The sequence below is a fragment of the Tenrec ecaudatus genome, chromosome 10 (assembly GCF_050624435.1).
Source record: "Tenrec ecaudatus isolate mTenEca1 chromosome 10, mTenEca1.hap1, whole genome shotgun sequence".
Classification (NCBI taxonomy): Eukaryota; Metazoa; Chordata; class Mammalia; order Afrosoricida; family Tenrecidae; genus Tenrec; species Tenrec ecaudatus.
In genome coordinates, this window is record NC_134539.1 from 32901296 (window position 1) to 32919578 (window position 18283).

The 18283-nt window shown below is 50.9% G+C and overlaps 1 protein-coding gene across 1 annotated transcript; it reads right to left on the reverse strand.

The window, feature by feature from the left end:
- Positions 1 to 109: 109 nt before the first annotated feature.
- On the reverse strand, positions 110 to 5610 carry CD72 (CD72 molecule). Its single transcript, XM_075560099.1, has 7 exons — positions 5529 to 5610; positions 5320 to 5433; positions 4827 to 4898; positions 4518 to 4607; positions 3999 to 4331; positions 1856 to 2007; positions 110 to 249 (listed from the first exon to the last, which is right to left on the reverse strand). The coding sequence occupies exons 1-7, from the start codon at positions 5608 to 5610 to the stop codon at positions 244 to 246; spliced, it is 849 nt and encodes a 282-aa protein (XP_075416214.1). The 3' UTR covers positions 110 to 243.
- Positions 5611 to 18283: the final 12673 nt, after the last annotated feature.

Here is an 18283-nt window from a genome sequence, read left to right on the forward strand (position 1 = left end):
TGAACAGGACTGCCTTCCCCAGGAACCAGTTTTCCCTCTGAGTCTGGAACCCTGCTCTGAGATCCCCTTCCCTAAGTCTCCCATCACACACACACACACACTTACCCAGCTCAGAAGTGCCCAAGGTGGTCCCTGTCTGAATCTCTGAGGGCTGGCATCTCACAGATGTAGGGTAACATGTTTGAACACCTAATATCCTGCAGTGTTGACCGCCAATTTTTTTGTACTGCAGCACAGTTTCCATCATACCTGTTCGGTGGTAAAGTCAAGTCAGAGTCAGCTCTTAAAATCTTACTCAAGCCCTAACTCACCCCACATCCCCGACACCGGCCGTGCTTGAGTGGGGCTCGGGATCCAGTGGCTGGACCCCAACCAGAAATGGCACTAGGACCAGGGAGGGGAAAGTCAAGGTCTTAAAGAGAAAACTAGATGGGAGGTAAACCCTGCTCCCAGGGCCCTGGGGCTGAGCTTGAAGCCACCTCATTGCTCTCTAGTTCACCTCCCTGGGCAAGCCCTAGCACCCACTCCACTCGGAACATTTGGGCAGGCTTGCCAAAGGGTGGGAAGGTAGGTTAGGGTGCCAAGGTTCTTCAGCAGCTGTGACCAGACCAAATTCCAATGCAGTGACCACTGGATAGGGTTTCTGAGACATGCAGAGAGCCTCTTCTTTCTCCCTAGGAGCGACTGAGGCCTTTGAAGTGCTTAGCAGCCTGGCCACCCCACCAGCAGGGCCCCTTGCCACTTCCTCACTGCCATCAAGTCCGGGTCCAGCTGCCCTGAGAGTTTCAAGACCATAATGCTTTACAGGAGAAGAATGTCCCATCTTTCTCCTGAGGAGTGGCTGGTGGTTTCGAACTGGTGACCTTATGGATCGTGTAACCATTGTGCCACCAAGGTTCCTCACTGTCAGTTGTGAAGCCCTGGCTGAATCCTCAGCTGAGGGAGGGAAAGATGGTTTAGGCCTGAACCAAGTGCTGGGGACAGAATAGAGCATAAGACTGCTCTGGACAGTTATTAATCAATGGACAAAAGGGCAATGACAATATTGATTTGTGAAAGATTTCGGGGAGCGGGACCTAGGGAGGAAATGTAAATCATTAGGAAGGGAACTTGGTGTTGACCAAAAGTCCTAACAGACTTACCAGGAGAGTCTATAGTCAGCGAATGGTGTGCCATCAACCCACTGCCAGGTCTTATCAAACCTGAGGCCAATCCAGTACGAATCAGATACAGCCTGTGATGGCAACAAGTATGAGATTGTTCTGGATTTCGTCTGAAGGGAGATTCAGAGACACACGAGGTTTGTGGACCGTGCTGAGAAATACAGGAAGGAAATAACCACCCTCCGGAGGCCTATGCTTGTGGAAAAGGGCTTGTGCCTGCATCTGTCCAGTGTCCACCCTGCAGGGGCAGGCTCACCCTTTACTTCACCTCCCAGTTGGTGAAGACTCTGCCAGCCTTTGGAAGGGGACCATTTGATGGATTGTTCTGGTCACAGGGAGCCCACCCCAGCATCCAGCCGACCAGGTACAGGTGATATATCTGTCCCTGAGAGGCCCTGAGCCTCCAAGAAGCCTGTGTAGCAGCCGGGGATGAGAAACAGGTTGAAGTAGAGATGGCTCATAAATTTATAAAACTCTTCCGCCAACTCCGCTCAGCTCATTGGGCCTCGGGGAGCGCTGTATTGTGATACCCAGGCTGTAAGCAGGCTCCATGGTAAAGCGTGGTCGGCTATCACCGCAGGCCTGGCAAGCCCAGCATGCATGCCAGTGCCACATGTGCCCTGCCATGTCTGAGGGCATATGTTCCTTGACCTAGCAGACCCCAACTCGTCAGTGGGTAAGGGTATTCTTACGGAATAGTGAAGTTGTGGAGACTCTTTGAATGAAGCCAGGTCGGAGGACAGAGATTTACAATCTTTTCGGCTCTCCTCCCAAGTTTTCTTAGTTGGTGAGAAGTAAAAGCAGCGCTCCCTCTGGGGTAGCCAGCCCACAGGACAGCAGGTTTCTGAAAAGCAGAGGGTGTGACAGACCCAGGAGAAAGGACTTAGCCCTATTTAGGATGAATGTGACCCCTTCAGTGGTGCCTAGCCCTTGCTGGCTCACTCTTTTTTGCCTCCACTGGAAGTACTAGGCCAGTGGACACTCCCTAAAGGGCCTTTGCATTCAACACGACTTTCTAGCAATCAGAGGTGTATTTCAATAGAGTCTAGAGTCGATGTCGTTATTTCTGACAAATTACAATCTATACCCCCATTTGTGCTAGCCTCACCCAGGCCCCACATAATTGTTTTTTGGCATCCCCAACTGCATATACACAAGTCTCCCCATGCCCCTCAAGCCATCCCTCCCTCATCCGTTCTTCCACAATCAGACCACATGGTTCCCCTTCCACTGAAATCCTCTCCACTTCCCTCCTCTTCACCTCAGGATTCATGTCTCCTCTCGCCTGCTTTGCCTGACTGTCCATGAGAAATATGCATCCCTCTTTCTCTCCAATGTCAGCCCAGCCCAGCCCAACCCTCTCCAGTCCTGCTCCACCCTCCTGGGAGCACTCATTCCCTCTCCCTGCTGTCCACCACACTGCCCTGTGTCCACGCAGCCACCCATTGCACGTCCATCTATTATTATTATTATTATTAAATACTTTTATTGGGAGTTCTTACAGCTTTTATCACAATCCATACACTCATCCATTGTGTCAAGCACATTTGTACATATGTTGCCCTCATCATTCTCAAAGCATTTTCTTTCTTCTTGGTGATTCCATCTTATGGGAAGTCCAGGGTGGCTCTCTCAGAAGGTATAGGTTAAGTGGCAGGCATGGTAGAAGGCTCAGGAGTCTGTGTGTGTGTGTGTGTGTGTGTGTGTGTGTGTGTGTGTGTGTGTGTGTGTGTGTAGATAGATGAGAGAAAAGAGAGAGAGAAATGTATATATATTACAAAGAAGAGAAAGTCCATGTGAAGTTTTCCAGAGAGGAGTTTTGTTCCAGAGTGGGGGTGGTATAGGAAGCTGGGTGGAGGGTCTGCCCCTTTGAAAGCATGAATGCAGCCCGACTGTGGGGTAGGGCGAGGGGGTACAGAGGAGAAAGCAGTCTGACCAGCAAGTTGAGGTTGAGGGACTGCTGACCTGGGGCAAGGCTGCTCTCTGTCTGGTGGGTGGGTGGGGCACCCAGATGATCTCCCAGGCTTGAGTCAGCAAGGGCCTGTGAAGCAGCCCTGGCCTCCATCCCCCTTGTGAGGCTTACTTCCTGGGTCTCGGTGTAGGGGCAGGGACAGGGCTCTTGTGCTGAACCACTTCAGACTCCCACTCTTCCCCACCCTTCCCCACAGCACAGGCCTCCAACCAGAGACTGGCCTGCGGCTCCCTCCCCACCAGCTCTCCTGGTCCTTCTTCCCTCCCTAACACGGACACTCGAGCCCTTCCCTTCAACCACTTCATCCATCCTTGGGGCACCCGTGGGCCTAGCAGTCTCAACTCTGGGTGAACTCAAGTGCCCACCTTGTACAGTTTGTGTCTTGGTGCCACTGAACTGTGTGTCTCAGCACTGCCTGGCTGCCCCCCTGGTGGCTGACTTGCTCCCCAGAAAACTTCCTTACCCCACTCCATCCCCTCTCACTTTGAGTAGATGCCCTTTTTTATGGAGGGAGGGGGAAAGGCGCCTCAAATGTATTGAGACAATCTAGTCTCTCTTTAGGACAAGGCACAAAAGAGAAATACAATTAGTCACCAAATGAAAAAAGTCCCAGACCGTGCAAAGTCCCAGATCCCCGCACAGCCGGCATGCCAAGTGGCACCGGAGGTTCAGAGGTTCGCAGGCTGCTTGGGTTCTTGGCTGCCACCCGCAAACCCACCCCAGGGTCCCCCTGAGAGCTGGCTCAGTCCCTCTCGGTCTAGGATCCAGTGTGCCCCTTCGCTGGGTCAGCCACCCGCCGCCTCACTCCCCATCTCCCCGGCGGTGTGGCTCTCCTCCAGCCCGGCCTCCCGCCGCCCCGGTACCTGCGGAACAGGCCAGGAGGGCCTTGAGCTGCTCGCGCACGTCGCCCAGCCTCTGCTCCAGGAGCCCGCGGCGCGCCTCCTCGGCCCGCAGGCTGCCCGCCGCCGCCTCGCGCTCCGCCTGGCAGGCCTGCAGCTGCTCGCCGGCGGCCAGGTGGAGCGCCTGCGCCGCGCGCTCGGCCTCGTGGCTCTGGGCCAGCTCCCGCCGGGCGGCCCGCAGCTCGTCCTCGCCGCGCCCCAGCTGGGCCCTCTGCTGGCCGAGCTGCTGCCGCAGGCTGCTGTTGGTGGCCCCCAGCACCGCGTCCGTTTGCCGCAGCTGCCGGGACACCTGCAGGTCTGCGGGCCAGAGCGCGTGGTCGGGGAGGGGACCCGGCCCCAGCCCGCTCCACGGTCCGTCCGTCCGTCCGTTCGCCCGCTCGCGCGCCCGGGGCGCTGCAAGGGAAGGGCGACGGGCCGGGGGACTCGAGGGCGCGCTCGCGCTGGGGACCCGGTGGCAAGCCCCGCCCGAGGCGCCCTACTCACAGTGCACCCCCAGGCAAGTGGCGGCCACGGCCAAAAGCGCGCAGGCGAGCAGCAGGCCGAGCAGGACGTAGTGCAAGTGAGAGGCACAGCCTTGGGGGACAAGCGGAGGAGGGCGGTCAGGCGCAGGGCTGAAGGGATGAACTGGGGGGCGCCCGGGAGGAAAGACCGGGAAGGAGCTGGGCCGTGGGAGACTTGGGAGCGCCGCCCTGGGGTGACGGGTCTGGGGGAAGGGTGACAGCCCCCGGGGACCCTCAGGGACCTCCGCGGGCCGGGGGAGGCCCAGGAAGGAGCTCCGACGCCGCCGCTCACAGGGGAGAACCCGCCAAGCTGCCGCGGAAGTCACCGAACTCCAAGCCACAGGTGTCTGCTCCGACTGGACCCCTGGGAACATGGACATGGGAAGCCCTGAGAAGGGACCTTCTCCCCTTCCCACCGCCCAGCAACCCAGCCTACACTGCCCTCTCCAATTGGTCCAGGACACCCTTGTCCCCCAGGAGTTCTTCCTGTCCTCTCTCCCCTGCTTGCCTCTTAGCCTTCCTCAGGACCCGGCACTGCCCACCCAAAGACACCCTCTGAAATGACTCCGGGCCCCTCTCCAGCACTTTCTCAATTCCCACCACAATTCATCCCCATGCCTCCTCAGACGCCCCTCTGCCCACTGGGTTCTCCCCCCTCCCCCCTAGCAGCCCTCCCTCCCATCTAGCCAGTTCTCATGCTTCTGTCTGGAGAGACCCTTTCTCTGCCCAGGGCATTGCCCTCCCCAGTTCAGGACACACACACACAGCCCCTAGGGGGACCCTACCTGCTTTCTCCCCTGGTCCACAGGGAGCCAAATCCTCTGGCCCAGGTAGCGGTGGTGCTGAGGGCCCTTGTACATTCTCATAGGTGAGCTCCCCATCTTCATCAGCCTCTGGGTCTGGAGAGGAGAGAAGGGGGACCAAGGTGGGAATCCTGGCTGGGGTCCTGAGGGAGGTGAGAATGCAGGCAGAAGCAAGGCGATATCACCCTGACCCTGTCCTAGCCAGGTGGAGAGGCTCTTCTTCAGGGGCACCTTCACGAACCGCAGATCTGCATAGGTGATGGCCTCAGCCATGGCCACGAGACTTTCGACATCCACCCGTCTCGCCCCCTCGTCTGTCCACTAGCCCCGAGCCCCCTTGCCGCTCTGTAGACTCCGTAATCACACAGATCATCACCTGGCCCTGTGACTTCCAGTCACAAAAGAGGAAGATGTGAGCAAGGCTCCACCAGATGGGTTCAGTGAAGCAGAAGACATCCCTGGGCCTGCCCCCGAGGGCAGGGCCGGAGGAGGGAAGAGGAGGGCCTGGGCCTGTCCTGCCTGTGTAAGACAGGCAGCTTCAAGCAGCTCCAAATGCCTGTCCCCTTGGTTGTCCCCTCTCCTGCTGGCTGTCCTGTCCACGGAGGCTTTTGGATGTGCACTGAGAGCTCTTTATGCTCAGCCCACCCCTGAAGAGGGAACTCAGCGCTGCAGGATGGGGCTCCACGGTAGAGCCTGTGGTACACCCCCAATCTCCCCACCATTCTGGGGCTTCCAGCAGGTATGCCCTTCTAGAAAGGGGCTCTGGGTATGAGGGTCCCCAGATAGTGCTCATCTCTCCCAGAACTTGGAAGCTTCGGTATGCGCCCAACTCCCTCCCCAACACAGTGGCTGAGGACTGACTCCTCACCACCAGCATCAGCACACACAGGTAGATTCTTTCTGGGAAGCCTACAGCCTTTCTAGGGCTGCAAGGAACCCCGGGCCAGCCTATTTCTCCTTTGTGAACATCCCAGTTCCCTCCATCCTTGTTGCTCTCCAGAGAACCAGTCGCCCTCTTCCTCTCCCCATCTGGCCAGCCAGTCTCCTGGCCTCCTCTGTCCTTACAGCTCAGTTCCTGTGAATGACCCAGGAGGCAGAGGCCTGGGCTGCGGGGTGAGGATGAGGGACCCCACAGGGACCTTAGCATTAGCCACTTCACAGCTTGACCTCTGGAGACACAACCTGTGCAGCCACAGTGAGGGGTGGGGGGGGGAGGTGGCTACCCTGGGATTAAGAAGGGCTGAAGCCTCCTGGTCTCCCCACAGTGGGGCAGAGAGATGAAGAGAGGCCAGGAGCCTAGGGTGCACCCTTGATACCAGACACGATTTTGATACCTTCTTAAACTGGTTTTAGTTTTCTTTCCTTCCTAGTTCTTCCAGGAAAAAAAAAAAAGAAAGAAACCTTTTGAAAGCCCCCATGCTGTCCTTTCTCATCCAGCACCCAGGAAGGAGGGGCATGTGGCAGAGTGGAGGAGTGACTGAAGGGGAAGACCCGCTGACCGTGGAGGACAGAGGATGCCTGGGGAGGGGGCAGGGGGCTGCTGAGGAGATGCACCCCAGCACGCTCCCTCCTAGGTTGTCGGCTGTTGTTGACCCCTTAGTGAGGACCCTGTGCCTCATGCCGCGCTTGAGTCCATGGCTGCAGTCTCTCACTGGGTCTGACCATCTTGTGGAGGGTCTTCTCTTTGTGGCTGACCCTCTTCTCTCCCAAGCATGATATCCTTCTCTGGGGATTGTCCTTCCTGGTCCAAAGAATGCCATCCTGGCTTCTAAGGAGCATTCTGGCTGTCCTTCTGAGCCAGACCTATTTCGCCCGGCAGTCCGTGGCACTTTGATATTCATCGCCAACACTGGCATCCAAATGCATCCATTCTCCTCCTCTGGGGAATCTCCAAAAGGCCGACTTCTGGCAAGGGAAGGGGCTAGGGGAAGACAAGGTGTGGGGGTGGGGAAAGCCCACCCCTCGGTGAGCGACATCCGCTCCTCAGAAACCCCCTCTGCAGCTGTTGGAGGAAAAAGGAAGGGAAAAAGTGCTCACCGCAGCAGCCTAACCGTTCTCACTGTCTGTTGGGTGGTGTGTGGCGTGGTGCCCACTGAGGCATCGAAGAATGTGTGTTCAGGGAGACAGCGGGTGGATGGGTGTCCCTGCTTCTGCCCCAGGTGAGCATTGGAGTCAAGGCCAGCCTGGAGGATTAAACACCGGGGCCCAAGGAGGTCTGTCATCTCTTTTCCCCCTAGCCAGGAAATGAAGGGCCAGTTTAATACAAAGTCTTCAGTGGCCAGGGTGACAGGTCCTACTAGTGTTTCTCTGTGGGGCTTCAGGGTCCTGAGGTGTCGCTGCAGCTGTTGAGGGCCTTGGTGAGGGGCGCCAAGAGCTCACCTCCAGGCATTCTGCCAGAGCCTCCCCTAGATCACAGCCCACAGCTGAGTGTGTGGGTAAGCCCCTGGGGGCCTCAGGGGCCTGTGAGGGTGATTTGGGGGCATGGAGAGCAGCTGGTGGCAAGGTGGGTGGGCACAGTCAGTGCACTTGTGTCTGGAATGGGGGTGGGTGAGTGGGTACTAACGGCATCGGCATCAGCACTTGCATGACTCTCACAAACGGTACACCGCTTTCCACTTTTCAGAATCGACACACAGGTGAACGTGACCCGACGCCAGGTGAAGCGCCTGCATCAAGCTCCCAGGGTGCATGCACGCTGCAGAAGAAAGAGACCATATTGTCTTGCTGGGCTCTCAGGGGACCTTAAGAAGGGCAGGGTGGCACCCAGATGAAGCTGAGGTGAATTAAACCACACCCAGCCCCAGTCCCAGGCAGGACTCGAGGCCCTAACTGGGGTGGGTGAGTAGGGGGTCGGGGGCTATCTTTCTCTGAGCTTTGGTGCTGGCTGCCTGGCTCCTCAAGACATCCTGCATCCCATTCTAAAGCAGACCACCCTGCCATTGCCATTGGTAAGCAGATAGAAAAGCGGGATCCTCCCCTTCCCCATGAGCAGGACACGTGGCCTTTGCACCACCGGCATTCACGTGGCTTTGGCGGCTGGACACTAACACCAGGCCACATTCCCGAGACACCCCAGGGCTTTTACGGCGTCAGCATCCCCAGGGCCATAATACCATCCTGGGAAACTCAAGAGCATTGCTTCTCAACCTTCCTAACGCCACCACCCTTTCATACAGTTCCTCATGTGGTGGGGACCCCCCAAGCATAACATTATTTTCGTTGCTACTTCATCACTGTCATTTTGCTACTGTGATGAATCAGGCGACCCCTGTGAAAGGGTCGTTCGGCCCCCAAAAGGGTCGTGACCCCCAGGTTGAGAACCGCTGCTCTAGAGGGTAGATGCCAGAATCCTTTCTTGTGGGTCCCTGGCCTCTGGGTTGTGAAGGGAGACAAAAGGAGGGGAACCCCCAAGGGGATGCCATCCCGAAGGAATTTTTGGTGTGGAGAGAGGCTTGTCCTGCTGAAGTCTGGCCAACACTAGGAAATCAGAAGATGTCCTAAAACTTGGCAAGTCAGATGGTCTCTTTAATCCAATCGAGTCCCATGAGTCCTTCAAAAGGAACATCTTTCTCAGCTGCCGGAAGAGAGATCACATGCCGGCAGATGAGGTAGCTAGGTGATACATGGCACAGACTCAGCCAGTTGGTGCTGGCCTTGAAGATTGTGGAAGGGGGTTACGAACCCAGGAATTCAGGCAGCCTCTGGAAGCTGGAGAAGACAAGAAAAGGGATTCTCACCTAGAGGCTCCCAAAAGGAACCCAAGCCTGTTGACACCTTGATTTTCGTGAGAGTCACATTAGCTTGCTGGCCTCCCTACCTGTGAGATTCTGAGTTTGTATTGCTTAAGCTGCTAGGTTTGTGGTTTTGGGTGACAGCAGCAACATGAAATGACGCAACATAAAGTTACAAAGTTTCCTGAACTCTGGAGAAAGCACCATGCAATGGAAAGAGCACGTCAGAATCTCCAAAGTTCTCGTCGCTTCCTACAGATGGTGTAGAGGATGTCTGACGTCACCATGATCTGATGTCTCATTGCTGGGGTTCTAGCAGGTCTAGACTTCAGCACCATCGGCTTCCAAAATCTGGCACAAGAGCACTGGTGAGACGGGAGCCATCGCAGCAGCATTGATGAGCTCTGCAGATCTCTGAATCCCTGGAGCGAAAGAGCTCCACTGGTGACTTGCCCAGGGCCCTCCTTGGCAAGTCCTGTCTTAAATGACCACTGACTTAGAAAGCAGAGCTGAGATGGACTTGGAATATGACAAACAAATTCACATCAAACTAAAAAGCGAGCAAGCAGAGCGGAAAGGAAAAGCGGTGGTCTGGATGGCAAACCCGAGACCGAAACCAACATTGCAGCAAATGATGACTCCAAACCACAGAAAGAAACTTGGTACAGGTGGATAATAATAGCCAGCAATTATTGAACATTAAGCGTTCACAAAGTAAATTATATATGTATACGATGGAAGGAATCCTGGCTTAACAAATAGGACCCAGCTTCTTTACCAAGAATGTTAACATTGTTTCAGCCTCTTGGAAGGGGGCAAACCCCTGCTGCCGATGAAGCCTTAGCCTCTGAAATTTATGATATCAAATTCTGACCAGCTGATTGAAATAGCCAAGTAGACAACTGATCCAAAGACCGACTGGTCCATAGACTAGCCAAGATCCAATGGGGTGGTCTGGTTTGGAAGTAAGAAGTGATGTAAACATACCAAATTCTCATTCTCAGGAATTGGGGAAAATAAGGAGATGATCACTGAGCAGTGGGAGCTGGAACAGAAAGGAGAGAGAGAGAGAGACTCCACAGAGTTCACCCTGGCTCATGGTGCCTGGCTATCCTGACGGATCGTGAACCTGATTATCATGTAGAGATCAGGGGTTCCTGGCTGCCAACTGATGCTCCCACCCAGTGATTAAGCACAAACAGGCCACTGCGGTCACCATAACCTGCAAAGGACAGAGCCGCCATGCTGGGACCCCTCAGAAGCGAGGGTCTAGGTTACCCCCTAGGCAAGCAATGTAAAACCTGGAAGAAGCACTGTCTTAGCATGAGAGAAGGCGTCTGGGACGAATGCCCAGAGCAGCCTGCTGTGATGGGGACTGCAGCTTGTCTTCGTATTACCAGCGCTTATTCCAGCTCTCTGGCTCTCTTCCCTTCTCCTTTCTTAAGAGTTAGGGTCACATCTACTCCGAAACTAGATGGTGCCCGGCTAACACGTTCAGCTGTGCTTATCAGACTCACAGTAGCTAGACCCTGAGTGGGGGGACAGTGGACAACAGAACCCCAAATTCCTATGTACATTTTTTAAGATAGTGGGTCATTGAGACTTAAGGACTCCCTGAGACCATCTCCCTGAAATACTCTTCAAACCTGGAACCAAAACTGAACCCTGAGGTCCACTTTGTAGAATACCATTAATAAAGTAGTAATTAATAGGAAACAGTAACCCATACGTATGTACATACTGTGCTTCTTTAGAAACCTCATCCGTCCGAGACCAGGTGGTTAACAGTGACTTTAGAACAAAGCAGGGAAGACAGATGCCTGGAAATGAAACCACGGGGAGGACATAATGAGAACATTGGTCTGCCATGAAGACGGTAGGCAATGTCACTGAGCAAGTCGTGTAAAAAGTGTTGCATGGCCACCTCAACAGCTAGGTAAACCTTCGCTGACTTGTGACCTGCCGCTCCCTTGAAGAAGCCATGGCAGGGCAGCGTGAGTCAATGAATGGATCTGGGCCACGCGCTGATGAACCAGCCACTCTGTCAACGCCTCCTCCAGGGCCCATTAGCCAGGCTCCCACCTGTAGCCCAACACCGCTTCGCTTTCGCGCTTTCTCTCGTGACCCAGGGGTCAGCCCAGGCGAGGGCCCACATGGCAGCCAGAGGTGGGTCCCCACACATGCAGGAGAATCAGCGTTCCCCACCCCCTCCCCAAAAAGCAGCTCTCAACGAAATGGCTGGTGGGGACTGGTGTAGAAATAAGACCAAGTCCCTAGCCTCCCTGGTGAGGGCGAGGGTGTCAGCAGCCCCCCCCTCTCTAATGCCTGATTTTCATAGAAATGACTTTAGTCAGTCACTCTTGAGAACGATCTTTGCTGTTGGGTTTTAGTAAATAGTCATTATTCTTCAGGGATTTCCCTCAGTTAGAGTCTTTACGGGGATGTATTAAATTATGCTGGGCTTGGTTATATATTCCATATGGGGACTTCGCTTCTTTTTCTATACGATTTCTCTTTTCCCCCTTCTTTTTCTTGACCAGCATGAATGACATGGCAGTTCACCACCAGCAGCAGCTCCTTGGGAGAAAGGCTGGGCTTTTCTGCTCCCGTGAGCAGTTGGTCAATGCTCAATGGCAGTGAGTTTGAAATTAGAGCCGTAGAAATGATTACTGAAGATCAGACAAACGTCATAGGTACCACCATCTGATTTTTCTCTTTTTAAAAGTTGATCTCTCATCGCTGTTCCAGTCTTTTCTAGAGTAAATTGAGCTATTCTAGCTTTCCTCTTTCTCTTGGGCAATTTTACTCATTTTGGAAGGTATTCATTTCCTGACATTTTTCGATTGATTACCCAGGAAGTTTAAGTTGCACTTTGGAATTCCTTTTTTAATTCTTTCTTCTATCTTGTAATGATGTTTTCTTTCTCATAACTAATTTTGCTTAATTTTACTTTATTTCTGCCTCCCCCCCTCCTGTTAGTTAATCTTGTAAGGAGTGTATCTGTTGTATTCACTTTGAATTTTAAATTTATTTTTCCTTTTAGTATTTTTGTTTGTTTTCCACTTTATGAATGCCAGCTTCTGCCCTTATTGTTTCCTGATTTCTTTTGTTTTCTTGTTCTTTTTAAAAAATAAATCTTGAGCTAAGTACTGTCACTCTTTTTTAAGACTGGTATCACTGTAGAAATTCAGTGAAATAACATGACATGGGATAATTATGGGTGTTTAAGATGCTACATTGTTGGGGTTTTTTTTTACTTAGCAACTGATTTTGCGGACACAGTAATAATTTTCTTTCTTTAAGCAGCCTTCTTCCATTGCAATGTACATACAGTGAGGTTTGTTGTCCCTCTTAAGTGTACTGTCCTATGCATTTTGACAGTTATTCACTCTGTAACCACCAAGATAATAGACCGTTTCTCTCACCCCTAAATTCCTTCTAAACCTTTGAGGGCGATCTTCATTCTCTCCCACCCACCCCACACTCCCCTGCCACATCCACACCCGACCTGACACCCTATCCCGGCTCCAGCCTGTAAGAGAAATAAATTACCCTTGTTTGAGATCAACCTTGCTCCTGCTTTCAGTTTATTCGCCTGATATTCTTTCCCACATTTTTATTTTGAGTCTTTATCACTTTAAGTATTCCTTTTAAGTAATACGTTCTTCGGTCTGATTTAATGGAAGAATTCAGTTCAGTCATATTTAATGCTATGAGCAATGTCTTTAATTCTATTATTTCCATCTTACTTGTTTTTAAATTTATTAACATCATTGTTCATTCTTCTCTATCATTGCTGGATTGAACGAACTGCAATTTATTCCATTTCCCCCTTGTTAATTTGGAGGTTGCTGCTCTATGTACAGTCACCCTTCTTTTCCAGTTCTCTTACGTAGACTCACAAGACTCTTCCAGTTACGCGGCTCCCTCCAGTGCCCTAATTATCTTCTACTTCCTCCCACCCAAATAAGATGAGCTCTTTAACGACCTCTTTCCTTCCCTCTCCCTCCTCCAGCCCTCACCCCCACTAAATTTCTGGAACCACTTTACTGCCCCCTGATTCCTGAGTTTTATTGGGATCCATTAGTCCTGACTAGATACCCTTGGCACAGAGTTTTAGCTGCTTCAAGAGGCCTCCCTGAGCACTGGCACGTTCTAAATATGTGGATAAATATGTAGGTCACGCTCTGTTGCTCTCCACTGCGTTTTCCTGTCTCTGCTCTGGTTGACTTGTGTTTCATTAGCTTCTTTCTATACAATTTGTCCCACATGAAGTTCTTGGGGACTTTTGCAACTCCTCGAATATCTTTCCCCAGTGGGGTGAGCCACTGGCCTTTTGTTTGTCAGCTGAGAACCTTGGGCTGGGGAGACTGGTCTTTTATGTCAACCGCCTACAGCCCACTGTGTTCTCTCTTAGCTTCCTGAGTTTCAGGAGAAAAGAAAGAGTTTTCTTCTTGGAAATGTGGAATCTTTCCTACGGATACTTAGAGCCCTGGTGGTTACATATGAGGCTGCTAACCACAAGGTCAGAGGAAATCTTATCTATTGTCTAATTATGATCACTTCGCTCCTGTTTTTTTAATTTTAATAAATCATTTTGGGGGGCTCTTACAGCTCTCTTAATAATCCATACATCAATTGTATCAAGCACATTTGTACACATCTTGCCATCATTATTTCCAAAATCTTTCCTGGTTCTTTCTTCTCCTGGAACCCATGGTATTTGCAAGTCAAATCTCTCATCACATGATTCACATCTCTATTTTTTGTGTGATGTGTTTTCTATTTAATTTTTACTTTGAGTTTCGGTAATAATCATCCTCTAAATTAATCTTTGGGATTTTTGAAGTGCTGTGACCACATTTTATAGCTCAGTTAGCTTCACACCTAACCCCTCAGGCTGGCTCCCATCACTTCCATCAGGGATTCTTCTGTCTCAGCCCACAGCCCTCTCGTTTGCCTGCAATCTCCTGGCCACCTGGTGGGGAAGACTCCACCTGCCTGCTAGTGTTCTGGGGGCTCAGGGAGACGCAGCAAAGTCACTGAGGGTGCCTGGGAAGCAGGCTGCTTCTGGGACGATGTCACCTCCCTAAAGGTCCTTGGTCTTGGTTCGGAAATAGTTCTTCAAAAACTTGGCTGGAGGAAATTCTCTCTTCCCAAAGCTCAACGGGTCCCAAGAGAGCCCTTTTCTGTAGCTGGGAGCGGTCAGAGGGGGTGTGGGAGGGAATGCCTCATTGGGATGCCATATACCCCAAATCTCTTCACCCTGACTAGTCTGTCTTACTGGCAGATACAGGGAAAGTGTCTGTGGACAGATTGAAGGGTCATTCATTGGAGTTACCTCTAATCCCTGAAGTGGGGTCAGGGCAGGGAGCCTTTTGCTTTCTTCCCCTCCACAGGACAATTTCTCAGCTTCCATGCTATTTCCATTTGGGGCAGGTAACTCTTTGTTGTGTGGCTGACTTGTCCATTGTAAGAGGTTTAGCAGCAATTTGACTTCTACCCACAAGGACCCGTCCCAGTGCAACAAGCCCTCCAGATATTGCCAAACGTCCAGGAGGGGAGTGGGGTAAGGTAGGGGGCGGGGAAGACAGTTACTCCTGGTTGAGAATCACTGTTCTATTTGATTGATTTATTTTTAACTGTGTGCTAATGCTGTTTCTATAATTAAGCATTTAACCAAGGTCATAAGACAGAAGAGGAAATACGACACTTGTGAGGAAGCAGAAATATGTAGCAGAGACTATACATACAATTAAGGATGGCGAGACGGGGCAGGATGAAAGTTGGATACAATCAAAAGAAGCCAAGCTGAAGAATACCCGGATCCTAGGATTGGAGGGCCAGGAGCATGAAGAATTATTTCCCGTTGTCTACAATCCTTTCGTTTTCTCTTCTATTTATAATAAGGAGCCATAGTGATGTGACGGTCACACACTTCGCTGCTAACTGGAAGGTGGACGGTTGGAACCTACCTAGCGGCTATCTGGGAGAGAAGCCTGTGACCCACTTTCCATAAAGTTCATAGCCCAGAAACCCCGTGGGGGAACTTCTGCTCTGACCCATAGGGTCGAGGTGAGTTGGACTCCACTGGATGGCAGCTATTAAGGACCTCTGTGGTGACAGTCCCATAGCTGATGACAGTCTTCGGAGGCGCAATCGAGCCATGGTCCCTAAGTGTCCTACTAACCCCAGGGGCCCTTACAGTAAGCACTCCTCCACTTACACTGGGCTGAGGGCGTGTCCCTGACGAAGCTCCCATAGACACAGTGCCCAATCAGAGAGGCAGGCCCCTCCTCCCCATGCGCCTGGACATCAAGTTCACTTGTTAGCACCATACGTGAAGAGGGACTTAGAGCATAGCATGATAAACAGGCTGCCAATACGTCCTCAAAAGAGTTCTAAATGATTTTAGAAAGCTTGCCTGAGAGTGGGGTGAGTGGGAGGGAACAGGACAAATACTTAGGCCATTAGGAGGGTTAGCTCTTCATGGCACGGCTGTCAAATGCAAGCGGAAGGGATTCTGCGATTGTGGCACAGCGGGGGGTGAAGAAGTACTAAGGAACTGGCAAATGTGGAGATTTTTACAACAATATATATATTTTTAATTTTGCTCCAAATGAAACAAGTTCTATCCATAAAAAAGACTGGAGCATGTCTCCTGGTGAGTTGGTGAGCTCCCATCCGTGGCAGGGTTCAGAAAGAGGCCGACAGGGTGCTGCTTGCAACGGGCATGAGGCCCAGCCACCAGGCTCACTGGCCTCCTTCAGCTGTATCGTTCTAGAGATATATAAGCTAGGCAAGAAATCGGGTTCACCCCCACACACAGCAAAAATATCTCCAGGCTAAATGGCATGCTAAGGCATTTACATAAGTCCAAGGACGGTGGCTCGTGGAGGAGTTGAGCAATAGAGAAGATCTCAGAAATTTAGCATCTTTACCGGCCTTGGTCTGCTGGTGTTTCCCCTCCAGAATTAGTCAGCCCTTGTTACGAGAGATGGAAACAGCTCAGATTGACTTGAGCAAACAAGGGAATTTCTTAGCTTACATAACCAAAAGGCTGAGAAGGCCGATCCGCTCTGGGCATGGCTGGATGCAAGGCTGCAGTTCAAATGCAGTCACCAAGGCTTGGTCTGTCTGTCTCAGAAGGAAGTTCTGATGCAGGTTACAACACGGCTCAACTTTGACAACAGGATGCCAAGTGAAATATGTCGGAGACAGAAGGTTAAACAGGGTGTCATTACCACTTATATGAAATATCTGGAAAAAAATATATCTGACCGGGAAGGCGGAGGGAGAGTGGGGTGGAAAGGTGGAATCAATTACAAGGATTTACATATAACCTCCTCCCTGGGGGATGAACAACAGAAAAGTGGGTGAAGGGAGACATCGTACAGTGCAAGATATGACAAAATAATAATTTATAAATTATCAAGGGTTCATAAGGGAGGGGGCAGCGAGGAGGGAGGGGGAAAAAACCACTTGCTGATGCCAGGGGCTTACATGGAGAGCAAATGTTTTGAGAATGAGGAGGGCAATGAATGTACAAATGTGTTTTACACAATTGATGTATGGATGGATTGTGATGAGTTGTATGTGCCCCTAATAAAATGATTTTTTTAAAGAAATATCTGGGATAAAGAACCCAGTTTATTAGCAGTTACGAGGGTAGGCAGAAGGGGGAAGGGAGGAGTGATTGGTTAAGTAGCACTAAGTTTCTGTTAGAGGTGATGAAAACTGTGGAACGTAATGGTGACCTTCGCACACATGGTGAACATAATTAATATCCCTGAAGTGTACATATTTTTACAGCTGAAATAGTAATATATAAAATCACAATTCAAAAAGAGAAAGAATAGACCCTCCCCCAAAAATCCAACTTAGAAGAGAGAGAGAGAGAGAGAGAAAGTCATCCCTCTCCAAGTTTCAGCTCTTTCCCTCCTTAGAGGCAGAACTGGCTTGGAAATTCACACCCATCTTGAAAGAGTGCGGGGCAAGGCCAAAGTGGACCTTGGCTAGTTGGTTTCTGAGGCCCTGCCCAATCTATAAGTAGTTCCCCAAGACTTTTCTGTCATTGAACCATTGGCTGTCCCAAAGCTCCTTCCTCTCCAAGTTTGGGCCTTATACCTATCCTCCTGCCTAGACTTTCAGAAAGACTGAGAAAGCTGGAAGCTCAAAAAGCACTAGTGGCTGGTCCAAGGGAACCTCCTGGATAGAGCACACCTTCTGGCTGGACTCACATCAATGAGACAAGGAAGACCCCTGAAGAAAGCACCGGGAACTACGGAAAGGAAAAGAAATAGTAGGTATTTGGTAGAGTGAGGCAAGTTGACTGGCCATGGCGGTGTGGCAAGGAGCCCTTCAAAGTTGTGTGAGTGGCCTCCAGAGGAGGCGTCCACAGCTACAGCATATGTCTCTAGACACAGCCAGGCCATAGCTCAAGTTTCTTGACTGCTGTTTCCATGGATGGTGTGTATCCTAGTAAAATGAAATCCTTCACACCTTCAATCTTTTCTCCACGTATCATGTTGTGACTTATGGATTCAACTGTGAAGATTTTTGTTTTCTTTATGTTGAGCTGTAGTCTTCATCGAGAGATGCTTCAAGTCCTCTTCGTTTACAGCAAGCGAGGTTGTATTTTCTGCATATTTCAGGTCATTATGAGCCTTCCTGCGACCCGGCTGCAGCGTTCTTCAGGTAGTCCATCTTCTCAGATAATTAGCTCAGCATACAGATTAAATATCTATAGTGAAAAGATACAACCCTGACCCACCACACCTTTGTGAATTTTAAACTACTCATATCCCTTTGATCTATTTGAACTACTACCTCTTGGCCAATGTACAGGTTCCTCATAAGCACAAGTAAATATTCTAGAATACCTATTCTTCACAGTATTATTCATAATTCGTTATGACCTACACAGTTGATTGCTTATACATAGTCCAGACAGGGGCAAAATCTTTTTGGTATTTTCTGCTTTCAGTAAAGAAGCACTTACTACCAGTAATGATATCTCTCATTTCACAATTCTGAAGTAAGCTTGGATTCTGACAGTTCTGTCATTGTACTGTTTTCATTATTTTAATTACGAGTGATTTTAATATTATTGCAACAATTTTCCTTTTCTGTCGGATCACCTTTCTTTGGAATGGTCACAAATATGGATCTTTTCCAGTCAGTTGGCCAGGATACTGCCTTCCAAATATCATAGC